The following is a 25,889-nucleotide window of genomic DNA, read 5'->3' as shown; positions in this document are numbered from 1 at the left end:
CCAGAGGAAATGGGGGAAGTCATGTCACTTGGGTCTTCTAAAAGTAGTCTGGCTAATCAGCCTTTTCTAAAGCAAGAAAAAATTCCCTACATTAAAAGAACATTGTTAGGATTGTAAAGCTGACCACTCAACAGTTAAGAAATTCCAGAATTAAGATTGCCTGTGCAACCTTAATTTGGCCCCCTTATGTGTATGCATCATGATATGATTTTGAATTATTTGATCACTGTCACAGTTCAAGGGCAACTGCACCAGTATTCCTTCTTCTTGGTCTTCCAAAGGCACCCACTCCTCAGGACATAGCTTCAAAAGGCTGGGTTTTGCATAACCAGAGTTGGGGAATTTATATTCATCTCTCCCTACATATTCCCAAGAAAAAACACTTCTTGTTCCAGGAGTCTATTCTTGTCTGACACATTGTTCAGTCTAGTCCCTTGAAACTTCAGGGCTCACATCTGCCACATTTCCCCCCTCAAGAGGTTACACAATCCTGTCCCATAATACATAAACAATTCGTTTAATACACTGGACCCAAAAGATACTTAAACTTAATTCAATAAGATCGCCCAAGGATAATGTAGGAAACTGCCGTATTTGTCACATGCTATTTTTTCTCTGACCCTTTGCCTTATTCAGTGTACAGGCTGGATGGTACTCAATTAATGAGCAGCTATTAAATATTTTGTTTTACCCTCATTGTTCAGTGTATGGTCGTAGGCCTTTTTTACTGCATACTATTCGAATCCTGCTGTGAAGATAGAATTAATAGCCTCATGGGCTTTTTCTCTGGCACTAATCGCTATAGTATCTGAGTGCTTCACAAACAATAACTAGTTATTTTTCACAATACCCCTATGAAATAAGTTTTATCCCATTTTACAGATGGGGAGTTAAGGCAGATAGTTTAAGATCAAAAGTGTGAACTAATTTTGGGTGCCCAAATTTGAGAAACGGTTATCTTTTTTCAGAGTACTTAGCATTATTTTGCACTTTATGTATTCAAGCACATCTCCCATTGCCCTCATTTGCAATAGAGCATGCTCAGCACTTCTGAATATCAGGTCCCAGATCTCAAAGTGGGCAACCAGGAAATGAGGAATACACAACTAGTGACCACTTCTGAAAATTTGATTTAAGGAGCCACCCTGATTTCCGGTCTCAAAGTGGTTGAATCATATGATTCCATCTTTGAAAGATATGAAGAAAGTCAGGCCTGTCAGTGGAGGGGTCCACTTGAGGGACAAAAACTAGAGTATGACTTGCCCTGTAATTCTGGCAGTAGCCTTTCTTAAGTCTGTCAGATACTGACAGGTAAAGTCCTCTGACTTCTGAATATTTTGGTTATTTTCAAATTTTGTCCCTCAGAGAGACAAATGAGCTCTAATACTGTTAGTCAGCAAGCACTTTACAAACGAGATCATCACAACATCCCTTTGAGGTAGATGTTGTTCTGCCCATTTTGTGGATGGGGGAAAATGAGGCATGGAAGGAGATCAAGCGATTTACCCAAAGCTATAGATGGAGAGAGAAAGTTAGCCAGGATTAAAACTCCAGAGTTGTTGGTTCCCAGTCTAGTGCTCAGCCCACAATCCTTTGACACTGTTAACTTTGCTTTGTGTTCTAGTCTCCATTCTGCAGGAGCAGGCCTCGAGGCTGGGAGTACCAATGGGAATCTTGTCAGCCAATACCACTGCTACCAACATTGAACAGATTTGCAAGTCTTCCATGGAGTCCAACCAAGTTGCACTGTTGAACTTGGAGCAGAGAGTAAGAGGAAAAACTTTTCTCTTATGGCCACAAAGATGAACATTGGGAGGAAAAAGGCATTGTTAATGGTTATTTTTATTTTTACACTTTAAGCTCACTCTGTCTGGCCTCCATAAATGTATATGTAGTCCCCAAAAGATTTAAAAAAAAAAAAAATACAAAACCAGTAATGGAATTAGATAACTGATGGCTAATAGCTGTATGTTGTAAAATCTTTAGAAATGGAGCATTCTTTTTCTAAACACGAAAGCTACTGAATTGACAGCCCTGGAAATGATGTCCTCTGTTTATCCATAGAGCCACTACAGTGTGAGTAGTGGCTGTACAAGCTTCTTGTATATGATTCTTCTTTAGTATGCCCCAGCCCTTCCCAAGAGGTTCATTTTTTTGTGTCCATTGTGTAATTTTTAGCATCCTTGCTTGCAATTTTAGCTAATTATTGTGTTGGTTTGTGTGTGTGGACACCAGCAGCTGTACTGAGACTATTAACTCACTTCACTGAGTCCACTGAACAGCCATCAGGTCCTGGTGGTATAGGGGTGACTCTTGCTTCTGATTTTTGAGTTCATGAATTCACATTACTGCACTGCCATCACTGAGTGAACAAAAATAGTTGAAAAGCTGTCCTGTGACAGTGATTATAGTCACTACTGACGTGGGGTGCATTTGAACTCGTAACCCAAAGGTGAAAGGTTCAATGTTTTCTCACCAATCAATACTCTGAGCCATTCAGTCACTAAAATTCAACAAATAAGGAAAAACAGGACAATATTTTTATAATTGTATGTCATATTTATTGAGTGGACTTTTTTCCATTCCAGAAGAAATTGTCTTGTTTGCTTCAAACTGTCAAGGATTTGTTGGTGCACAATGCCTTCTGTCGTTTGCTCTTCTGTCAAGAACTGTGGAAAAAGCAGGTAAGACCTCTGAAGAGAAATGCTGGTTCTGCAGATTGTAGGGACAGAACGTTTAGATTATTTGGGTGGAACCCAGTAGTGCATATTAAACTCTCTTGTTATGTATCCCCTGAAAGCAAGGGATAACCCTAAAATAGACTGCAGAAATCTAGTAATCTGATTTCTTCCTGTTTAATGGCCTATAGCAGCATGCTCAAGAGCTTATTGATCCTACTTTTTGAAGGATGGTGGCCATTTTGAATTCCCCCTGGGAGTCACCACTGCCTTTTTGGCGCTTTAAAGGCATAATTCTGTCTTAATGTGGTGGAGCATTGATTTTTCCATTTAAATATTTTAATCCACACAGCTTTAATAGATTTTAGTTTTAATCTAAAAAGGCCATACATATGGGGGAAGGAAGCCAATAAGGCTACCCTTTCTCCCTCCCACCCCCCAAAAAAATATTAATGGCTGTTTGATAGTGACTGCAACAGGTGAACAAGAGATGGCTTGTAAAGAAGGACAATATTTTAAAAAACTATGAGCATTTCTGGTGGGGGAGGACAAACATTGGTAGCCTTCCTGGTAAAGAGTTTAACTAAAAGCAACAGAAAAATTTTGGTCATGCATCTTTTATTCTTAATAATAGATCTTCCTGGGTGTTTGAAAGCACTTTACTTTCATTCTTCTTCACAGTGCCTCTGAGGCATGCTGATATCTGGAATAGTAAATGCTCCTTTTCATATGCTATTGATTGTTTAATAACTATTTGTATTATAGCTAGTGTGTTATGTGGCTTCCATTTTTTAAGCCACCTGACTGGCTTCTGCATTCAACTCTTGCCGTGAGAAAAGGGAGCATTAGCATTGGCCGACTGGCTTTTGGCATCAAAGAGTGGTAGTGAATGTAAGCTATTACCTGTCATTCTGCTTTTTATATGAATGCTAGTGTTTGTGAAAAATGCTAGATTGACAGCACTGGCGACTGAGATCTATTTTTCCACAAAAAATGTACAACACAGACAGCAGCTCTGCAAGTTTCAATCCTTCTCTGTAGGGAAGGGTAGTTTATTCTTAATGTCTGTTTACCTTTGGGTTTTATGTTGTCACTAGGGCTGTCAAGCGATTAAAAAAAAAATAATCACGATTAATCGCTCAACTAAAGAATAATAGAATGCCATTTAAATATTTTTTGATGTTTTCTACATTTTCAAATGTATTGACTTCAATTACAATACAGAATACAAAGTGTACAGTGCTCACTTTATATTTTTGTACATGTATTTGCACTGTAAAAAACCTAAGAAATAGTATTTTTCAATTCACCTAATACAAAGTACTGTAATGCAATCTCTTTATCGTGAAAGTTGAACTTACAAATGTAGAATTATGTTAAAACCAAAACAAAAAAAACCTGCATTCAAAAATAAAACTATAAAATTTTGGATCCTGCAGTCCTACTTCTTGTTCAGCCAATTGCTCGTACAAATAAGTTTGTTTACATTTGCAGGAGATAATGCTGCTCACTTCTTGTTTACAATGTCACCTGAAAGCAAGAACAGGGTTCTCATGGGACTGTTGTAGCCGATGTCACAAGATATTTACGTGCCAGATGTGCTAAAGATTCATATTTCTCTTCATGCCTCAACCACCATTCCAGGGGACGTGCGTCCGTGCTGATGACTGGTTCTGCTCAATAACAGTCCAAAGCAGCTTTCTTTTTTTGGTGGTTTGGGTTCTGTAGTTTCCACATAAGTGTTGGTCTTTTAAGACTTCTGAGAGCATATGCCATACCTCAGATTTTGGAAGGCACTTCAGATTCTTAAAACTTGGGTCGAGTGCTGTAGCTGCCAGAGGATGTTGTGAAGGCCAAAACCATAACAGGGTTAAAAAAGGAACTAGATAAATTCATGGAGGATAGGTCCATAAATGGCTATTAGCCAGGAAGGGCAGAGATGGTGTCCCTAGCCTCTGTTTGAGTGACTGGGGATGGATCACTTGATGATTACCTGTTCTGTTCATTCTCTCTGGGGCACCTGGCACTGGCTGCTGTTGGAAGACAGGATACTGGGCTAGATGGATCTTTGGTCTGACCCAGTAGGGCTGTTCTTATGTTCTATCTTTAGAAATCTCACATTGGTAGCTTCTTTGTCTTTTGTAAGATCTGCAATGAAAGTGTTCTTAAAATGAACAACGTGCTGAGTCATCATCTGAGACTGCAATAACATGAAATATATGGCAGCATGCGGGTAAAACGAAGCTGGGGACATACAATTCTCCCTCAAGGAGTTCAATCACAAATTTAATTAATGCATTTTTTTTTTTTAACGAGTGTCATCAGCATGGAAGCATGTCCTCTGGAATGGTGGCTGAAGCATGAAGGGGCATACAAATGTTTAGCATATCTGGCACATGAATACCTTGCAATGCCAGCTACAAAAGTGCCATGCAAATGCCTGTTCTTACTTTCTGGTGATATTGTAAAGAAGAAGCGGGCAGCATTGTCTCCTGTAAATGTAAACAAACTTGTTTGTCTTAGCAATTGGCTGAATAAGAAGTAGGGCTGAGTGGACTTGTAGGCTCTGAAGCTTTACGTTTTGTTTTTGGGTGTAGTTATGTAACAACAAAAATTCTACATTTGTAAGTTGCAATTTCACTACAAAGAGATTGCACTGCAGTACTTGCATGAGGTGAATTGAAAAATAGTATTTACTTTGTTTAATTTTTACAGTATACATATTTATAATAAAAATAATATATACTTTGATTTAAATTATAACACAGAATATAATGTATATGAAAATGTAGAAAAACATCCAAAATATTTAATAAATTTCAATTGGTATTCTATTGTTTAACAATTTGATTAAAACAGTGATTAATGGTGGTTGATTTTTTTGAGTTAATTGCATGAGTTAACTGTGATTAATCGACAGCCCTAGTTATTAGCAATCCATTGAGGTGTCCATTGCCCCGTTAGAATGTAATCAGGATTATTCCAGGGATGTAAAGTGACCTGAATGATTTGTCATTCTTAATAAACATTTCAAAAGTGGGTAGGTCTATGGTAACTTTTTTTATTGGTATTTTATATATTACTGTAATGATGAGCTCAGATTTTTTCATACCCTTAATCTGACTAACAATTTTTAATTTTCTTTTAATGTTTGCCCCTGGAAAGTTTGCTATTGTAAATGTTACCCACTATCATCTGACTGTAGCATTATTCCTCTTAGAATCCTCCCGTGTTGGAAGTTGTGTGGCACCTGCACAGAGGCAACATTGTTAGCTTGGGAGAGCTGCTGGAGAGGTAAGCAGAAGTTTATACGTTTGCAGATGTCTTTAGTCTCTCAAAACATACATATCTGGGATTAGTTGTTAATGTCTTCGCCTAAAATTTGTTTCAGAAGTTCTTGGCCATTAAAAAGTAAAATTGGTCTAGAACAGGGATCTTATTGTGCATAAGCTGCACACTTCTGTCTTTACAAGACAGAGTATCGCAACAGAGTTATACCTTAGAGAATAAATTTACCTCTACACTATAAATTGATATAGGACGGAAACCCTGATAGACTGAAGTTAGAAGTTAAGATGTACTGGAATAATTGTGCTTTCTGATAGACTTTCCATAGGTCCCATTTTAGGAATCATGTAGCAAAAACTTCATTATCCTGAGAATTTACAGATTCAGTTCCTGTAGCAGTCATGAAATTGAAACCCTGCACAGCATTTTGCAAGTGTGCCACAGTGTTCTAATAAGTAAAATCAAACAATCCTTCAGAGGATTCTCTCGTACTATGTGCGGAGGTTGAAGATTTCTTGGCTCCCCTGATAATGATATTGCTTATTGGGTGAGATAATTGCATGCATTGCCTATTTTAATTAGTTGGTTTTTCAAAGTTCAACTATGTGACCTGAAGAAATCATCCCCAGGATGTTAGGTAGTTCCTTCGAGACAAAAGAGAGCTTTTTTCTTACTGTTCTTTATGGATACCATTTTTATGGTGGAAATAAAGAATTAATTTAACATGAGATTTCAAGATCGGTTTTCTTTCTGTGGGCACATTCATTCTGAAATATTTTATAAAGGAAATAGAGCTTTCAGTTGGCACAACTTTAAGAAATAAATACCAGACATGAAGTCAAGGCGTGAAAGCATCTGTCCTCTCCTGAATGTGAGTGAATGTTAGTTGGAGGAAAAACAAATATCACAATAAAGAGAGAAAAACAAATCAAACCTGCTTTTGTTGCCTTCTTAGCAATTCAGACACCCCTGCTGTGGTGGAGTGGCTATGCAGCAGCCTTTGTCTGCTGTGTAAGCAGACAGACAGTTCTTCCCTGGATGTGGAGCTTTCTGGGCACATGCTCTCAGGTAACACTTTGAGTTTAAGCATTTAACACAGTGTGGTCTTAAGTACTTAAACTTTACAATCTACAACAGACATCGTTCAACTTAGAACTTTAGGTATATGAAAACAGTCTTCAGCTTGTATTCTTTTGTTATCTGTTTTGATGAAGAGGGCTACATTTCTATACTGATAAGGGAATTTAAGAAAGTGAATTCTTTGACTGTTAACCTGGAACCATAATTTTCTCTTTCTTTATTCCTTCATAACTTTGTTTTAATAATTAAGAGAATGTCCATTCCACTACTGGCCATGATATCATTAGAATTGTGGCTAAAATCTCCTGTTCCTCTTTCTTCTATCCTGTTCCCACTATTCCATTTGTCTTTCATTGCTTCTAGCATGTAGTTTTGCAAATAAATGTTTTATATTCTGTTAAATTACATTTTTTTTGACCATCAAAGGGTTCTGGTGGTGGTGGTGGTGGTGGTGTCACCAGCACTCATTTCCTGCATCCTGATCATGTCACCTCCATATAGTACCCATCATCCATTTGGCTATTTAAAAAAAAAAAAAAACCAAAAAACCAACCCTAATACTAACCAGGATTCCATTTTATGTTTTCTCCTCTGCCCACCTTTTTGTCTAATTTTGTGCTTCTCTCCTGGTTCAGAAAAAGCTGATAGCTTGCTCATTTGACTGAGGAGTACCAGTGAAATCTTTTAACCACTGCACTTGGTCAGGTACTTCCAGGCAAACTGAGTTATTTGGTTGAAATTTCTGCATTTTCATTGTTCAAATACATGCATTCTTGAAAATTCAACATACAGTCTGAGATTTTTGTCTGCACTGAGTGAATCTCTTCTAATAGTGGTGTGGGTTAATCCTCTTCCACAGATCTCCTCAGGCACAGTGCGATTTCTCTTCTGAGGAGGCTCACCTAGAGTGTAAAACTCTGAAGAGCCAATTATCTCTTCATGCATTTGAATCTGTAGCATAAGGAAAAGATAAATCACTTTGTAAAATTATTTTATATAAAATGTGTAACAAACAACATATTGGTAGTCTGTTGTATTGATTGCATGACTCTGGAATATGTGAGTCAATGAACTGCCTATCTATCTAAGTTCTTATATGGCCACTATCATTGAGGTATCTGAGCACCTCTGTGATATCTGATGCCTTTGGTCCTCCTGTATGTGAAATAATTTTACCTCTAAGGAGATAGCAAGGTTGCCCAACACTAGGCTAAGTTCGCTGTGTAACAAATGAAGCTTTACCAGCAGTAGCTCTTCTGGGAGACTGGATGTGCTCTTTCATTGTAGGTAAAAGAGAAGGCTGAAACAGTTGTTCGTTCTTGATCTTGCAGACTTTATGATCGTGTTTCTTCAGAATGGATTTCAGCAAACTTCAGATCCGGAAAAGAAGGTGGAATTCCAGAAAATCCCCCATGTAAGGGCAAAATGGTACTATTTATGTTTTTTTAAAGCACCATTGATATACATGGTGATCTATAGCGCACAGAATAAGACACAATCCATGCTGGAAATTGCTTACAATTTGACATGGACAGGACAATAAGTCAGGAGAGCAATCAGAGAGGTAAACGGTGAGGAGACCAATGCAGAGGTGATTCTTTGAGAGTTTATCATGGACCTTCCTGAACTAATTTATGAAACTGGCTTTTTTTCAAAATCAATATGCTTTGTAAAGTTTTTTTTTTTTTTTTTTTGTTTTTTTTTTGAATGATGAATTGTCACAGTAACTCTTTTCAGGGTCACCATTTTTTTTCTACATACAGATTTTGCTTGATTGCTCTGCTTCCTTTCCAATGTGCAATGCGAAATACTGTGAAGTAGAAAAAAAAATTGGGAAATCCTATATATTGTGTTTATACTACAAATAGTTGTATGTTAACAGTTAATCTTTAAATTAGGAATTTTAGGATAATTTAATTTTTGAGCCAATATACTTTTTCTGAACATACTGACAGCCTCCTTAAATGCTAAATGTTTATTTAATTTGTTTATTTTAAATAGATCTGTTATGCTGTACTGCAAAAAATGTTGACATGTAAGTATTAATTATTTATAAGTTGGGGCTTTGTGCAATTTACTAGGAGTGTACTTTGCTAGACATACCTTCATTCTTTCCTGGGAGATTTTCAAGGGCATTAAGGAACTGTTTACTAGTGATGGATTTCCTCTGTTGTGTTGCATCATGTACATCACTAGTCATTTAAGATACCTCTGATGCACTTTCCCCCATGAGCTTCCTCTTGCATTGCAGATAACCCGTTGTTCTTTTATACTAGCTCTCTCTGACTAAGAACTTGGAATTTGCATGTTTTATACAAGTGTCTTGGTGCTAAATCATCGTGACACCATAACACAGCATTTTTAACTAGCAGAATAACTTTTTCTAAAATTTGAAAATTCTTTATATAGCGATGTGTTTAATGAGAATGAGCCAAGAATGAAACTTTGTAATTTAAACTGCATGTGTAATCTTCAAATTGCTAGTCTCCCTGAATTTTCCCATGAAATCCATCTTGTGTTGGGCAGTCGTGATGATGATGCTGAGTGGGCAAGAATAGTAATGCCTGTATTTTCATCACAATGCAAAAAAGACCAAACAGAAGTCGAAGCTTTTCTGATCAGCAGCAGATGATCTTCCTCACCTGTTGCTGTGCTGTCCTCGCAGCGCTCTCACACTCTCTCTCTCTGCAGGGTGAGCACTCAGTCATTGCCACTGATGCTTTATAGATCAGTATATTGCCCTAATCCTCACATGTGGCTGTCATGCTGTTGACCATTTGTTCCTCTGGTTTCTCAATGGCAATATAATACAATCCAGAACTGTGTATAAACTGCAGGGTGTTCCACAAAAGGGAAATAATAAGGGCCTTAATACTAATTCTTAATTTAGCTTGTTTTTTACATCTGTGACACTGCTGGGCTCTTTACACTTCAGTAACTAATCAACTGCCTTAAAGCAGATTTAGATATTTTATATAAAGTAACTTAATGATTTAACAAAGACCTTGGTCTGGGGGAGAAGTGTCAGTGTGAGAGAAGCAGTGGGAGCATTATGCTTTATATTAGGTATACAGTGATAGTGAGCTCCTGTGTCTGAAGATCAGAGTGGTTTTTCTCCTCTCCCCTCCCCTGGTCTCCTCTATTTAACATTAATTTATTCCCCTTTAGGAAGGGAGAGAATAAAGAGAGAAAATAGCAGGGTCTGGCCAATAAGGAACAAGTATGGGGCATCTGTGTGTCTCCTGCATCTGAGTATATTTCCTTTTAAAAGTAGGTCACAAGAGAGAATCCCCAGTCTTAATCAAAGGGCTCTTCCCTTAAAGCTCAAGAGTTCTTTATGGATTTCCCTTCAGTAATTTTGATACTTTCGAAGATGTGATGGAGCAAGAAACAGAAAAGCTGTTCTGTCTACCACGTTCACTAGAGCAGTGGTTTTAAATCTTTTTCCATTTATGGACCCCCCCTAGAAAATTTCAGATGGAGGTGTGGACTCTCTTTGGAGATCTTAGACATAGTCTATGGACCCCCAGGGGTCTGCTGACCACAGGTTGTAAACCACTGCACTAGAGTAGAAGATCAGCATTTAATCTGGTCAATGAGAACTGTAACTTGATGGGCCAAGACAGTACTAGGTGTGAGTTGCCAGTGCACTTTGTTGTCTTCGTCAACAATTAATACAGTAGGCCTAGTCTTCATTTGAGTGTTACTTAGGGCTTGGCTACACTTGCGAGTTACAACACAGTAAAGGAGCCCCGGATGCCCTAGCTCACTACCCGTCCACACTGGCAAGGCACATAGAGCGCTCTGTCTCCGCAGCTACAGCGCTGCTGGTACTCCACCTTGGAGAGTGCAATAATGTTTGCTGCGCCCCTGCTGGAGCACCGCGGCGCCAGTGTGGATGCCCACTGTCCTATAGTGCGCTCTGATCAGTCTCCAGAAGTGTCCCACAATGCCTGTGCTAGCCACTCTGGTCATCACTTTGAACTCTACTGCCCTGCCCTCAGGTGACCAACCATCAGACCCACCTTTTAAATTCTCTGGGAATTTTGAAAATCCCCTTCCTGTTGGCTCAGCCAGGCGTGGGGTGCTCTCAGCAAATCTTTCCAGGTGACCTTGCCAGGTGATCTCCAGTATGGAGCAATGGCAAGGTGCTGGACCCCATCAGTGTTTGGGGGGAGGAAGCTGTCCAGTTCCAGCTGCGCTCCAGCCGCAGGAATTTACGATGTCTTCGGGCAGATATCAAGGGCCATGCTGGAAAGGGGCCATGACTGGGACGCACTGCAGTGCAGGGTTAAAGAGAAGGAGCTGTGGAATGCCTACTGCAAAGCCCGAGAGACGAAACAGCCTCTCTGATGCTGCCCCTGTGACCTGCCGTTTTTACAAAGAGCTGGATGCAATACTTGGGGGTGACCCCACCTCCATGCCGAGTACCACCATGGACATCTGAGAGGCCAGTGCAACAAGGCAGGAGGAGGAGGAGCAGCAAAGCGGGAGCAAGGGTGCTCTAGCGGAGGAAGATGCTCTGGAATCCCTAGATGCATGCAGCCAGGAGCTGTCCTCCAGCCAGGAGGAAGGTAGCCAGTCGCAGCGGCCAGTGCTTGGAGAGGGACAAACACCAGAGGAGGTTCCCGGTAAGCAGCTTTTATTTTGGGAAGGAAGTTACTCGGTGCAGGCTCTTGGGACGAGGAGGGTTAAGGCTGCATGCGTGCCTAGATGCAGAATAGGGTGTTGATGTGCTCTCTCACATCACAGGAATCTGCCTCGGTGATCTCTTCAAAGGTCTCATCCAAGAACTTGGGCAAAATGCAAAAGCCACTGTTGTCCTCATCCCAGTAAGGCTAACTTGTCCGTGCCACTGCTGTGAGGGGCGGGAGGACCATTGCTGCACACAGGCTGCATATGGGCCAGGGCGGAAGCCACATTTCAGTAGAAGACCCTCCCTTGCTTCCCTGGTCACCTTCAGCAGTGAGATCTTCCAGGACGAACTCCTGTGGAAAATGTCGGGACTGTGTTCAGTACAGGGGCCCCCTGCTGCTATTGGCTCTCCCCAAGGCACAGAAACCCAGAGGACAGTACAGCCGTGAAACAATCAGTCACACTTGACCCTGTCTTACTCACCATTTTGGGGCTCCCGTGTTTTGTGCGCTCGCTTTGGGACAGGCAAATTATGCTATTGTGTAGACTGTGTTTGCCCTTGACTATGGGGGAATCATTGCTTTGTCTGGTGTGAACAATGCTGCCTCTGTTAAGTGTTGCATTTTGCCTTTATAGATGCAACTTTGAGATCTCAGCTGTCTGTGTTATCAATGGCTGAGAGGCTGCAAAGAATCAGGAAGAGGTCACATAGAAGCAAAGAGGACATACTGCATGAAATCATGCAGCATTCAACTAATGAAAATAAAAAAGTGCAGGAGTGGCAGGAGGAGGGTCTGCCAGCAGAATGTGGATCTCTGGCACCAAAGTACAGAGCGGCTGATGAGCATCATGGAGTGCCAAGTGGATTCGATCCAGGCGCTCATAGCCAGGCAGGCGGAGCACTACTGTGCCTTCACGCGCGCTCCCCCTTTTTCCCCCCCTCCCCTCGCAGCCTTTCTCTTCTGCCACCATGTCGCCTCCAAACCACTTTCCCCAACATCTGGGTTCTTACTGCTACCCGCTGCCTCCAACACCTGTAGCTTCACCACCCAGCCCTGAAAACTACGACCCTTACCTACTGCACTCAATCCCCATCACCATGCAGTATAGCCATCCTGAAGTGCTGCATGCATTGCACAGCATACACAAATCCATGATTGTACCATTCCCCAGCCCCTTGTCCTTTGTGTTTCACAAGCAGTTGTGTTGTGTTTCTTTTCAATAAATTGATTTTTTGGCTTTGAAAACATTCTTTATTATTGCATAACGTAAAAAAAACCTTAGCCCAGGAAAGCAACAGGAACTGCAAGTCAGTGTTTCATACGTAGCAAACACAGATTCCTACTGCACTTCACTCCCGTGCAAGGCACCACACCAGACATTACTGTTGGCTTTCAGCCTCAAATTGCTCCTTCAAGCCATCCCTAATCCTTGCAGCCCCGCGCTGGGCCTCTCTAATAGCCTTGCTCTCTGGCTGCTCAAATTCAGCCTCCAGGTGTTGAACCTCCAAGTTCCATGTGTGAGTGAATCTTTCACCCTTCCTTTAACATATGTTATGGAGTACAGCATGTGGATATAACCGCGGGAATGCTGTTATTGGCCAGGTCCAGCTTCCTACACAGAGAGCGCCAGCGACCCTTTAAACAGCCAAAAGCACACTCCACTGTCATTCTACACCGACTCAGCCTATTGTTGAACCGCTCCTTGCTGCTGTCAAGGCTCCCTGTGTAGGGTTTCATGAGCCATGGCATCAGAGGGTAAGCAGGGTCTCCAAGGATCACAATGGGCATTTCGACTTCCCCAGACTAGCAGTTGACTGTAGGGGGAAAAAGTCCCAGCTTGCAGCTTCCTGCTTCCAGGCCAGTGTTATGAAAGATGAGTGCATCATGCATCTTTCTGGGCCAGCCTGCGTTAATGTCAATGAAACGCCCACGATGATCCACAAGCACCTGGAGAACCATAGAGAAATAGCCCTTCCGATTAACATACTTGAAGGCTAGGTGGGCTGGTGCCAGAATTGGAATATGCGTCCCATCTATTGCCCCTCCGCAGTTAGGGAAACCCATTTGTGCAAAGCCAGCCACAATGTCATGCACGTTACCCAGAGTCACTGTTCTTCTCAGCAGGATGCAGTTAATGGCCCTGCAAACTTGCATCAACACGATTCCAATGATTGACTTCCCCACTCCAAACTGGTTAGCGACCGATCGGTAGCTGTTTGGAGTTGCCAGCTTCCACATTGCAATAGCCACCCGCTTCTCCAACATCAGGGCAGCTCTCAATCTCGTGTCCTTGCGCCACAGGATGGGAGTGAGCTCCTCACACAGTCCCGTGAAAGTGGTTTTTCTTATCCGAAAGTTCTGCAGCCACTGCTAGTCATCCCAGACTTGCATGACCATGTGATCTTACCACTCAGTTCTTGTTTCCCAAGCCCAAAAGTGGTATTCCATGGTGGTGAGCATGTCTGTGAATGCCACAAGCAAACTTGTGGTGTTTGCATTACTCGAGTCGATATTGTCATCCGAGTCCTCACTTTCACTTTGGATCTTAAGAAATAACTTGACCGCCAAATGTGGTGTGCTGGCGAGACTCCTCAGCAGTTCGGGCTCCATTCCTGCAGACTGAAAGGGAAGACAGAGCGCGCAGCACAAAAACCATTGAAAGATGGCGCCAAATGTGGACGGAAGCAAAGGGAATGCTGGGATGTGAACTGATGCATCACGGGACATTGGGATAGGACCCAGAATGCCCCGCGCTCTCCACCCCTTTCCCACAAGCCACAGCGCCAGAGTGGGAAGAGGTGCTCTGTGGGATAGCTGCCCACAATGCACTGCTCCCAATGCCGCTGCAAGTGCCGCAAATGAGGCTACACCAGTGCGCTTGCAGCTGTCAGTGTGGACAGACAGCACAGTAGGGAAAATGCAGGTTTAACTCATGGCACTCTACATCTGCAAATGTAACCATGCCCTTAGTAGATATAACATGGGAAAACCCCAGAGCGGGGACTGATGGGGGGAATTAATAAGGAGAATTCTGCTTTCTCTTTAGTATAGTGAGGAGAATCAGTCATCCACTAAAGAATAAGTGAATATATGATCTTCTAGCATAAACTACCTTCCTCCATGCAGAATCCTATTGTCTTTAGTGGGACTCCAAACAGGTGCAAGGATTTTCACTAGCACATCAAACTTCAGAATCTAGGGCCCTAGGGTTTGGAAATTAATTTTTTCATTTATGTACATCTTTAAATGGTTTAATTTCTCGTGCATGCTGGGGAGCCTTTTTTAAAATGGTTCAAGGTTAGTATTAGTAGCTTCTAAGCCTTTGTGTTACTTAGAGAAATTTTCCTAAGAACTGAGCACTGATGAATGGTTCCTGCTGCCCATTTCCCTAATGGGGTCACCTCCTTAAAGGGTGCACATGTTGCTTGTTGAAAAAAGAACAGGAGTACTTGTGGCACCTTAGAGACTACCAATTTATTTGAGCATAAGCTTTCGTGGGCTGCGACCCACTTCATTGGATTCACAGAATGGAACGTATAGGAAGAAGATATATAACCTACAGAGAACATGAAAAGGTTGAGTAAGAGGCTAATTAATTAAGAATTAGCCTCTTACTCCACCTTATTATCTTCTTCCAATATGTTCCATTCTATGCAGCTGATGAACGGGGCTGTAGCCCACAAAAGCTTATGCTCAAATAAATTTTAGTCTCTAAGGTGCCACAAGTACTCCCGTTCTTTTTGTGGATACAAATTAACACGGCTGCTACTCTGAAACATGTTGCTTGTTCTAATTAGTTCCTTCATGTTTAATGACTGTGTTTTTTCCATCTTTCTTTCTCTTCCATTGACTATTTGTGTTTTTTTGTTTTTTTTATTTTGGGGGATCAGGGGTACTTGATGCTGTTGCTAATGAAAAACAGGAAGATTCTTCTAAATTACAGGCTGTGAAATGCTGGTAAGAAATCTCTTCCTGTGAGTATTGTCTGTGTTTTTTCCCCACTGTTGCATGTCTATTTTCTATAGACATAAAAATTATAAAATGAGTATATTTTAACCTGTTTACAAATAATTTAAAAGTATGGCTACCTATTTTTGGCATTCCCCTCCCTCATCAAATATATGTATGCAAACACCATAGACCATATCTACAGAAAATAAATGTAAGTGTAGTAAAGTATATTTTGGCAATATAGATGCCACTCCTGAATTGTATGGTATCCCCACAAGGCATTCTGTGACTTTCCTGACAGTTATTCCTACCCTAGTTCTCGTCTTCCTGTCCCCTGCAGCTTCCAATCAGTTCAGATCTCCTCCTGAATTTCCTGCTTTCAGACACTTAGTCCTGCTTTGATCCTATTCCCAATTAGCATTCTTGCTATGCATCTTTCAGTCTTCAGTCCCAGCCTGGGTTACTGTGTAAAGCTGATAGTTTGAGCAGAATACACAGTAACCTCTTTTTGTATGTATTATAAAACAAGTCTGTCAAAGTTCTCTTCATTTTGGCAGTTTGACTGGTGAAAACAAATTTAAAGGGAAAAATAATGAACTGTACTCCATACATCGTGGATCGTGGCTCCCGTTTATTGTTCTTGAACAGTTCTTTTGTTGCTTTTATTTGTAGGCTGAACATATTCACTGTGACAATATACAAAAGCACCAACTTTCCAGAGTCTTTGCAACAGTTGTTCATTCACACCCTGACTGAGATTCTTACCTACAATCCTTTGTTGAAAGGTAGGAATCAAGGAAGGAAAGGCTAGCTCTTCATGCTGTAGCTAGTGCATCAATCCTTGGCTGTAATGTGATAAAGTTAAAGAAAAAAATTGAGTTCTAAGTGTACAATACAGTCCCCCCTCCAGTGCTTGATGTCACTTTTTATTGTGTGTGGTTTATTTTCTATTGGCTTACATCAAATGATAAGGCAGGAGGGCTGCTGGTCTTTGGTGCCTACTCTAAAGTATGACTTGTCCAGGAAGGTTTCAGAGTAGCAGCCGTGTTAGTCTGTATTCACAAAAAGAAAGAGTACTTGTGGCACCTTAGAGACTAATTTACATTTGGACTGCAAAGCCCCATTGAACTGTTGTGTGGTGCTGCTTACCTGCTAATTGGGAGAAGTTTACACATAGTACTAATTGCAGGCTGTCTGTTAAAGTGTGAGGAAAGGTGGTGAATCACTGTCTGAAATATATCTGGATGCCACATTTCAGGGAGGTTTCATGTTTTTATTTCTTATCTAACTACTGGTAATAAAACTTGTTTTCTTTCCTGTGGACGCAGCATCTGATGCCATACATATGCAGAGAGAGTGGAGTTTTGCAAGAACCTGCCCACTGCTTACTACCTTGTATCGCAAAGTATGTCTGTCTCCCAAGATTTGCAAAGAGAATATTGTTTATATTTTTGCAGATCTTCAACTTCTGAAAACTTTCACTGCTTGATGTATTAAAATTGGTTTAAGAATATATTTACTCCAGTTTGTGTACTTATTTTTCTTGTTGAAATGCTAATAATATACTCTAGATTGAGATAGGACTTCTCAAGAACGGTGTATTTCAGTCACAAAATCTGAGCCACCTAATAGTGGTAGGCAACAGTGTGGTGGAAAGAAAATGTAGTTGTAAGATTTTTTTTTTTTTTTTTTGGTGGTGGTTGTTCTGATTTAATTTTGTACAATTATGTGTGGATAAAGGAGGGAAAATGAAAGTAAAAGCACTCATTTAACCATAAGTAACTAAAAATAAATAAATAAAATAAATAAAGTGGTGGGCGCAGGGCACTTGGGTTGTTTGGTTTTGTTAAAGGACTTGACCTTGCTCCCACTGAAGTAAATGGGAGAATTGCTGTTTGTTGTAGCAGGAATGGGGTCAAAAAGGGCTAGGGCTCTGGGAAGCTGGTGTGTTGGATGGGTAGCGTTGTCAGAAAATCAGGCAGAAGGGAATTACCTTATTAATGAAGTCAGGAGTGTCCTGTGAGAAGAGAATCTGGGGTGGATTTCACTTTAGTGCCTGGTTAGAATGCCTAGCTAAAGTGATTCACTGTTTCTGTCTTCCAGCTGTTTGTGGCATTCAGTGCAGAGAAGTTGATGTGTCATTTGCAGCAGATTCTGGAGACTCATGAGGTGAATTGGCAGCATGTGCTGTCCTGCTTTTCTACATTGGTAGTCTGCCAGACTGAAGCAGAGCAGCTGGTTAAAGGTACAGAGGGCTGAGAAACTTGGTAGGGAACCTGTGTGCATTGCTGCCTCTTGCTTTGCAAATGCTCAATAGTCAACCATTATAATATTAAACTTATCACTGCTTTTAGATGGTTTCAGACAGTGCATAATTGTCGGCTGTGTTTATAAGGTAATAAACAATTCAGGAGCTCTGCTTTTCCTGTCAAATACTCACTCCAAATTTCACCTGGATGCACGTGCTACATGCTATGACTTTCCCATTTCTCAAATTTTAAATTCAGCTTGCAGTGGTTATGTGATAACCATCTTAATTGCTAATGTGTTGGCAGGGTGTTCCAGAGTCTGACTTCTGCCTTCATGTGTGCATTTACAATGTGATACTAGTAGGTAAACTCCATTTTTCTATTGTGCATTCAGTTGCTGTATTCTGTGCAGTGCTTGGAGCCCTGTAGAGTCTAAAGGAGTTGTTGAATAGCAAATATGCCTTTTTATTGTATATGAAGAAATGTTAAGATAGTCCCAAAGCTTCTCCCAAATGTGAATCTGTAGTGTAGTAGTATGTGCTGCCCCTTGTCCCTGTTTCCCAGACCTCTTTTTTTCACAGATAATTGGCTGCATTTATTGTAGTAATATTCCAACACAGCTGCCAAGATTCCATTAAGTTTTTACCACAGATATTTAGTGTTTTGGGCCTATTGTTATACCTTTTCTAGACCTACTGAGCAGTCTGCTGATAAAAGCCTTTGAGAATTACGATATGGAAAACATGATCACTGCATTCTTGATAGCTCGTCAGGCTGCCCTAGAGGGTCCTGCTGTGTTCATGCCTTATGCTGAATGGTTTAAGGTAAGAATAAATAAGGACTAACTGGGAATCTTATTCCTTAACTGAAGAGGAAGTGTGTACAAGGGAGACAGTTGGAAAGAATGAGTTGATATAAACCCGTACAAGAAGATCTTCATTTCAGTCAGTCAGCCTGGAGTAGAAATAGAAAAACGATGATACTGTATATTATTAGTCTTAAATATTGCCTTTGTATTTACAAATAATTTCTTCTTTAATCAGTCTAGCTTTCTCTGCTCTTTCCTTCCTTCCTCCCTAACGCCTCATTGGCTTCTCCATTTATTGGTCAGAAATGTCTCTCCTTGCACAACATTTTTTACAATCATAATTGAAATCATCATTAACACAAGTTGTAGGCTAGAGAAATGCATGTGTAAGGTACTCATGTTTACCAAAAATGTGTGCAGTTTTTGTAATTGCATGTGTTGATCAGTTAGGATAATTGATCATTTGCTTTCACAGTTGTAAATGTGTATGCAATTTACGCATACAAATTCTCATGCATTTTTGTACATGTAAATTGGCTTGAAAGATCTGAAAATATGTCCTGAAGCTTTTGATGGTGAAATATTTAGGATTTATTGAAAAGTGAACTGATTCTTTGTTTTGTGTGATCTTAATAAATTGATATATTATCCCTGTAATGCTTAAGTGTATCAGAACAAAGCTGTATTTCCCCTTCAGTATATTACCTCATTTAACTACCTATAAATGTCCTCATAAGAGAGCATTAAACCAAACTTTAATGTGGTAGATTTTCTGGCAGAGATTGATATATATATTTTTTATAAATAATATCCTTTGAATATCTATTTGCAGAAATACTACCTGGGCAGATAATGGATTTGTAGGGTATTTGGGATTTCTGCATTGAGTGTAGCAGGATGCAACGCTAGTAATTTTCTCAAGGCCGAAAGACAATATTCGCATTTTCCCCCTTTCAGGTTTCCTTTGGGAATGCCAGTGGTTACCATGGTAGCAGTAAGAAGGCTTTGGTCTTTCTCTTAGAGTTCCTATCAGAATTGGTCCCCTTTGAAGAACCCCAATATCTGAAGGTGAGAAGCTTCTTATGGAGATCATTTTCTTGTGGGACTGTTAAGGGTCTATTCCAAACTGCTTCATCTTATCGAACTAAGGTCACATGGCCCTTGACTGGACCAGATAATTATTATAACTTTCAGTATGTACCTCAGAAGCAGGACCAAGTTTTCTCTGTAAAATAAAGTAGCAGAGGGTTCTTTTTAATGCCTTGACACAATGAAGAAAGAGTACATTGGGACTAAATTAAAATGCATAGCAATTTTGTATGTGGAAAGATTTCTTTTGCCATATAACTGGCTTTTCTATGAGCTCTTAAGCAGGCAACAGTGCCTTGTCATTGTCTAGCTTCAAAGCTCCCAGAAATCTGTAAGGAGATGAACCAGAAGCTGGCTTTTGTATGCTGTCAAAATAGTAAACCCTTGCTTTGAATTTTACTCTTTAGGTCCATATAATGCATCCGCCTTTTGTGCCAACAAAATACCGTCCCTTTCTCTTGGAATATATCACTCTGGCCAAAACCCGATTGGCTGATCTCAAGGTTGGTGAAAAGCATTCTCCTCCATCTGAAAAATCCTTTTCCATCAGAATATCAGTTGCTCTGTGACATTTTCCCTTGTGACTTACAGGTTGCTATCGAAGACATGGGACTCTATGAGGATTTATCTTCAACAAAGGAAGCTGTGCAGGTACTGGAGGATTTTCCAGGATAACTTCCAGTAAATTATACTTTTTGTTACTGTGGTAACACTTCTCAGTACAAAATTACACAGCGTTATTGGCTACATGCAAAACTAGCAATATATCAGCTCAGTAAATAATTATTTTTAATTTTTGTATAGCCTCTGTTTGCTGTATAATCTACATGACTCTCACATTTAAGGGGAATAATCCATGAGGGGGGAGAGTTGTCTGCAGACTGCAGTTTTATGCTGTTCTGTTTAAGATGTATTTTGAATAATACTACTCAAAAAGGGAATATTTGGCTTGATCCTTTTGAGTCACACTTTTTAGTCTATATTTTCTGTATTTTGTTTAGTTGGTAATACAATAAGACATACTGATGGAATGTGGAAATAAGTAAAGAAACTGAATATATTTTAAAGTGCATGAAATAGGGCTATTGTCAGTGGTGCAGCAGCTGAGTATATTGGTGGGTTGTCTTAGGATGATCAAATTCTATTTTAAGTCCCTAGTGAAAGGGTCATCTAGTCTCTTCCTCATCTGCATTAGATATGTTTGCACACTGGGAGATAGCCACAAGTTGTTGCAACTTCATGTGATTAGTAGCCTGCTTGAGAGACGCCTAGATTGCCATACCCTGCATTCTGTTTAGTTCTAGCCAATGCAATTAAGTGAAAGGTTATGAGCACTGAATTCAACCCCAAAAGCCAAAGCGCATGAAATACAGAAGATAGAGCAGCCTTACCAGTATACTTGCACTGTTACTCTCCATACCAGCCTATTTCAGTTATGTAGTTGCACCCTATGTCTCTGTGCTGTAAAAATAAGACCACCATCACTAAGCATGAAAGAAAAGGCAAGAATGATTTACTCTGTTATGCTAAAGACTTTACTATGCTGTTCCTTCCTTGTCACCTACATGAGCCAGCCCCAGAGCCAGGCACTTGAAGATGTTGAAAAGGCCATTCGGATATTTGAAAATACAGGGAAGATCCCAACAAGTGTGATGGAGGCCAGGTATGGTATCTTTGTAGAAGTTACTCAAAAGATTCTGTTTGAAGAGCACATCAAAGAAGAAAAAAGAGAAAAGTTTAGGATGGAAGCAAAGAAGCACTTAAGAAAATCTTGCTAATTTATCCAGTGCTACAGTAATCATCTAAGCTCAGGCTATTTGTGCAGATGATACTCGGAGGATAAAAAGGCCATGTGCACACAGAAGGGAAGACACTGGTTCCGTTATAAAGCCATCTTTTGAGGATGTTTAAAAATCAAGAAACCAATGTCTATAAGAATGCACTGTGTGAAAACCCAGTGTTTCATGCTATGAATACTAACTGGGAATTTGGACACTATCCTCTGAGAAGCTAATAGGAAGGAAACCCCACAGTAAGAATAGTTAACACGGGTATGGTATTTCTCCGTTTTAAATTGCTGAGTTTTTATGGTTAATAAAGTTTGTTCTAGTTTTTAACTGAAGGAACTATACTCAAATATTCTTATTTGTGTAGCAAGCAGAAATCTTCCTAAGATATTAACGAAATTGCCCTATGTATTTAGTTGCTAATCTTTTCCCCTTCTGTTTCAGTATTTTCAGAAGACCCTATTATACTTCCCACTTTATTCCTGCTTTACTCATGCCACGTGTGGTTAGTATTTTTCTTATCCTTTCATTTGGAAACATGTTTGTGGGTAGTAAATGCATTTCTGACTTGGCTGCTTTTTGTTACAGCTCCCTGAAATTCCAGACTCGCGCATCGTTTTTATAGACTCCTTAAAGAGGTATGAAAATAAAGCACAAGAGGCAAAGGGAGTTTCTGATTTTTCTGGACTATGTATTGGGAATGTCTGACTACAGAATCAGGTTATCTGAAGTTCATGCATAGTGATACCTTGTTCGCAAAATGGTACCTATTAGCTAACCTCATGGGTAGGATTTCTCCCCCTCTGAGACACCTGGTTTCAGCTGGCAGGTACAGTGCCGTGCTGCTGGGGATGGGTTTGCTGCAATGGCAATACTTCAAGATCTGCCTTTGTTTTGTCAGGATAGTGTTTAAGGAGGACATATATTCCATGTTAAGGACTCAGTCATTCCTGAATATTGAGAGTTTGATATTTTCATGCCCAGTGGGAATAAACTTGTTTTAAAACTAGTAACTTTTCTGTAGCTGACTTTAATACAAACATTTCTATATGAATGCCTCATTTGTAGGCATTCAATTGTGTCTCTTAATTCCAAACTATATCTAAGACTTAGAGCTTGTCTACATGGTGAGATAATGCACTGTATGAGGGTGTGATTTCTAAAGTACACTAACATATTGAGCATTAATTAGTCCTTATAGACTCTGCTGGTATTCTTTGATATAGTGCTGTCTGAAACAGTACTACGTTAAAGTGCACTAGGGAACGCTTAGTGTGCACCAGCAGGGTCTACACGGACCAAATGAAGCATGTTAGTACGCTTTAGAAATCACTCCCGCATAGAGCGTATTACCCCACCATGTAGACAAGCTCCTAGATGCATGTTACAGCTTAAACTGATATAATTGATCTAATCCTGCTGTAAACACTGTAATGAACATTTAGTATTGTTTACCTGCCTATCAAGTGTTTGGAGGTCATACAGCCTTTGATCTCAGTCTTGTCCTGCACTTGAGATGAGTGCATACTCTGTCCCATAATTGCACTCCCTTTTGTGCACTCTTGCCCCCACATATTGTATAATACTGCTAATCTCTAGTGTGCAACTATCCTGACCTTATGCCAGATCATAAAAATGTTGTCAAGTGCAGTGTCTGCTTTAGTGTTACTAGTCTATGGGGGAAAAATTCTTGTATAAAATATAGTTATGCACTTACTTTAATGAGTCTGAACTCTGTGGTTAAATGGTGTAAATGGGAAAAAAAACCTTTCTCTTACTGCAGAGCTGACAAAATTCCACCAAACTTGTACTCCAGATATGTCCAAGCTTGTCATTCTTTGAAAGAGAAACTGTTACAAGGTGAGAAATATCTGTATTTACTAAAGCATTAGTTTGTTAGAGCAATGAACCAAGATTAAACATCTGTTTTCACTAATGCCCTTTTAGATAGGAATTTTTCAAGCATTACAAATCAGATTCTTTACCTATATATAGACAATAGTGATTGGAGTTTTATTAATACATAAAACAAAATATATTGTAGTTTGATTCTGAATTTTATTAGGGTGGTGTTTGTATTAAATATATTTGCTTGGATAGCTACCATCCAGGGTGATGGGTGTAATAAAAAGGTGTAGATAAATAAATGAGCGATCTTCGCTTTTCTTTGACTTTATTGGCCTCTGGATTTCCTCCTCCTCAGCTTCTCTAGTAGTCAAGTGTGTACATATAATTCTGGTGAGAATTTTGCTGGCTATTGACAACAAGGAGATGCCTTGACAGTTGTTGCAGGATTGTCTGTTACCTTTTGGTTTGTACAAGTGGATGACAGATGCAACCTTGTACTCCTGGAGTATAGTTCCTTGAGTCCATGTTGACTGGAAAAATTCAGTCAGTTTCAGAGTCATGTGCAAGCTTCCAGCTTTATAGACTTCTGGTATAACATCTGCTCCAGGTGCTTTACCATTTGACAGCAGGTCCATCACTTTTGCAGTTTCAGTGAGCATTGGGGGGGATCAGCAAGAGATATGTTAATATCAATCTGGGGCAGCTGATCAATTGCGTCCTTGCTAATAGATGCCTGATATGTTGTTAAACTGTTCTGCCCACCTTTACTGTATCTTTTCTTTGTCAATGAGCAGTGTGGTGCCATCGGCACTCAGTACTGGAAATATTCCTGATGACTGTGGCCCATAGATTGTCCTTAGAGCATCACAGAAATTCTTCATGCCATTGCTGTCTGCATAAGACTGACTCTCATCTGCCTGGCTGCTCAGTCATCAGTTTTGCATCTCTCTAAGTTTGCATTGGACAATCCTCTTGATGTTGTTGAAGACTGCTTTCTTAGATGTTGAAGTGCTGTTTCCTAAACAGGCCTTATGGAGCCGATATTTCTCATTCAGTAGTCTCCCTTTGTCAGTAGTGTTTTCATCAAACCAATCTTGATGTTTACGTGAGATGGAACCGTGGATATTTGATGCAGCTGAGTACACAATGCCCAATTTTCCTAGATGATGTTAGTTTGCATCAATTGTTACAAGTTGCTCAGTTCTTCAGCAAAGGCCTGTTTCACATTCTCCTGTTTGAATTTAGAGACATTAAGCTTTTCGGGTGCTTTTTTTATCTTTGTGGTCTTCCACTAGGATGTATCTGGATATTCAGCTTGAAGACTATAAGCCTTTGCTCAGTCCAGCATTCTGCATTTCTCATGGCCTTTGTCACTCTAACATCCTGTCTGTCTCTTCTCCTGATGATGTCATAGTTAATATGATGACAGTGCTTGAAGCGCAGATGCATCCAAGACTTCGTCACAGTTTGACAGGTGGAAGACTATGTTGGTGATGTCTTTTTTTTGTGTGATTTTTTTTTTTTTTCGACCACTGTAGTAGGATCCCCCATCAGCTGCAGTATTCTGACCAGGGTTAAGGTGAAGCGGAAAATGTTTAGGGCACCTGCTGAATAGCCTTGTGCAACACATTGGATAAGGACACCTGCCTGAGAGAGAGTGTGGCTTTAGGAAAGGATGCAGGATCATAGACATGGTGTTTGCAGTTTGCCAACTTGAAGAGAAATACCAGGAACAGAACTCCAACCTGTATATTACTTTCATTGACCTGAAAAAAGCATTTACTATAATCAGTTCGGAGGGCCTTTGGAAGATCATGGCAAAATTAATTTGCCCAGAGAAATTAATCACAATTGTTCGGCAATTCCATGATGGCATGGTCCCTTGCGTTATGGATGATGAGTCATCTGAACCATTCCCAGTCATCAATGGAGTCAAGCAGGGCTGTGTGTTGACTCCAGTCCTCTTCAGTATGAGGTTTTCTGCCATGCTTACAGATGCCTTTTGTGACTGTGACACCGGGATTGGCATCAGATACCGGACTGATGGCAAATTTTCAATCTGAGGAGACTACAGATAAAGACAAAGGTACAGGAAGTGGACAATTTGTGATCTTCTGTTTGCTGATGACTGTTCTCTGAATGCTGAATCTGAGTCTGACATGCAGTGGAGTATAAACTGTTTCTCTTCAGCTTGTGATAATTTTGGTGTCTCAATCAACCTCAAGAAAACAGAAATGATGTACCAGCCTGTGCAAGGAAAACCTTACATAGAGCTACTTCACAGTGAATGGCCAGACCCTTCAGGCAGTGGACAAGTTCACCTATCTCAGCAGTACACTGTCAAGTGCAATTCACAGCGATGATTAAACCAATGCCAGAATTGCCAAAGCAAGTGTTGGCCTTTGGCAGACTACATGCAAATGTTTGGGAGCGCAGAGGCATTAGTCAACAAACAAAACTGAAGTCTACAAAGC

The 25,889-nt window shown here is 40.3% G+C and overlaps 1 protein-coding gene across 1 annotated transcript in view; it reads left to right on the top strand.

Annotated features, from left to right (window-relative positions):
- The window catches only part of FANCA (FA complementation group A), a 76,199-nt gene that overhangs the window by 5,824 nt on the left and 44,486 nt on the right, over positions 1-25,889 (top strand). Inside the window, 18 exon segments of the mRNA XM_038367988.2 lie at positions 1,625-1,767; positions 2,589-2,684; positions 5,899-5,972; positions 6,922-7,034; positions 8,378-8,460; positions 9,048-9,081; positions 15,574-15,640; positions 16,307-16,419; positions 16,963-17,039; positions 17,738-17,879; positions 18,574-18,707; positions 19,649-19,759; positions 20,188-20,283; positions 20,372-20,431; positions 21,355-21,443; positions 22,012-22,072; positions 22,156-22,205; positions 23,351-23,427. Of these exon segments, the coding sequence (XP_038223916.2) occupies positions 1,625-1,767; positions 2,589-2,684; positions 5,899-5,972; positions 6,922-7,034; positions 8,378-8,460; positions 9,048-9,081; positions 15,574-15,640; positions 16,307-16,419; positions 16,963-17,039; positions 17,738-17,879; positions 18,574-18,707; positions 19,649-19,759; positions 20,188-20,283; positions 20,372-20,431; positions 21,355-21,443; positions 22,012-22,072; positions 22,156-22,205; positions 23,351-23,427 (1,620 nt within the window).

Source organism: Dermochelys coriacea, chromosome 12, assembly GCF_009764565.3.
Source record: "Dermochelys coriacea isolate rDerCor1 chromosome 12, rDerCor1.pri.v4, whole genome shotgun sequence".
NCBI classification, from domain to species: domain Eukaryota; kingdom Metazoa; phylum Chordata; order Testudines; family Dermochelyidae; genus Dermochelys; species Dermochelys coriacea.
This window is presented reverse-complemented; position numbering and strand designations above follow the sequence as displayed.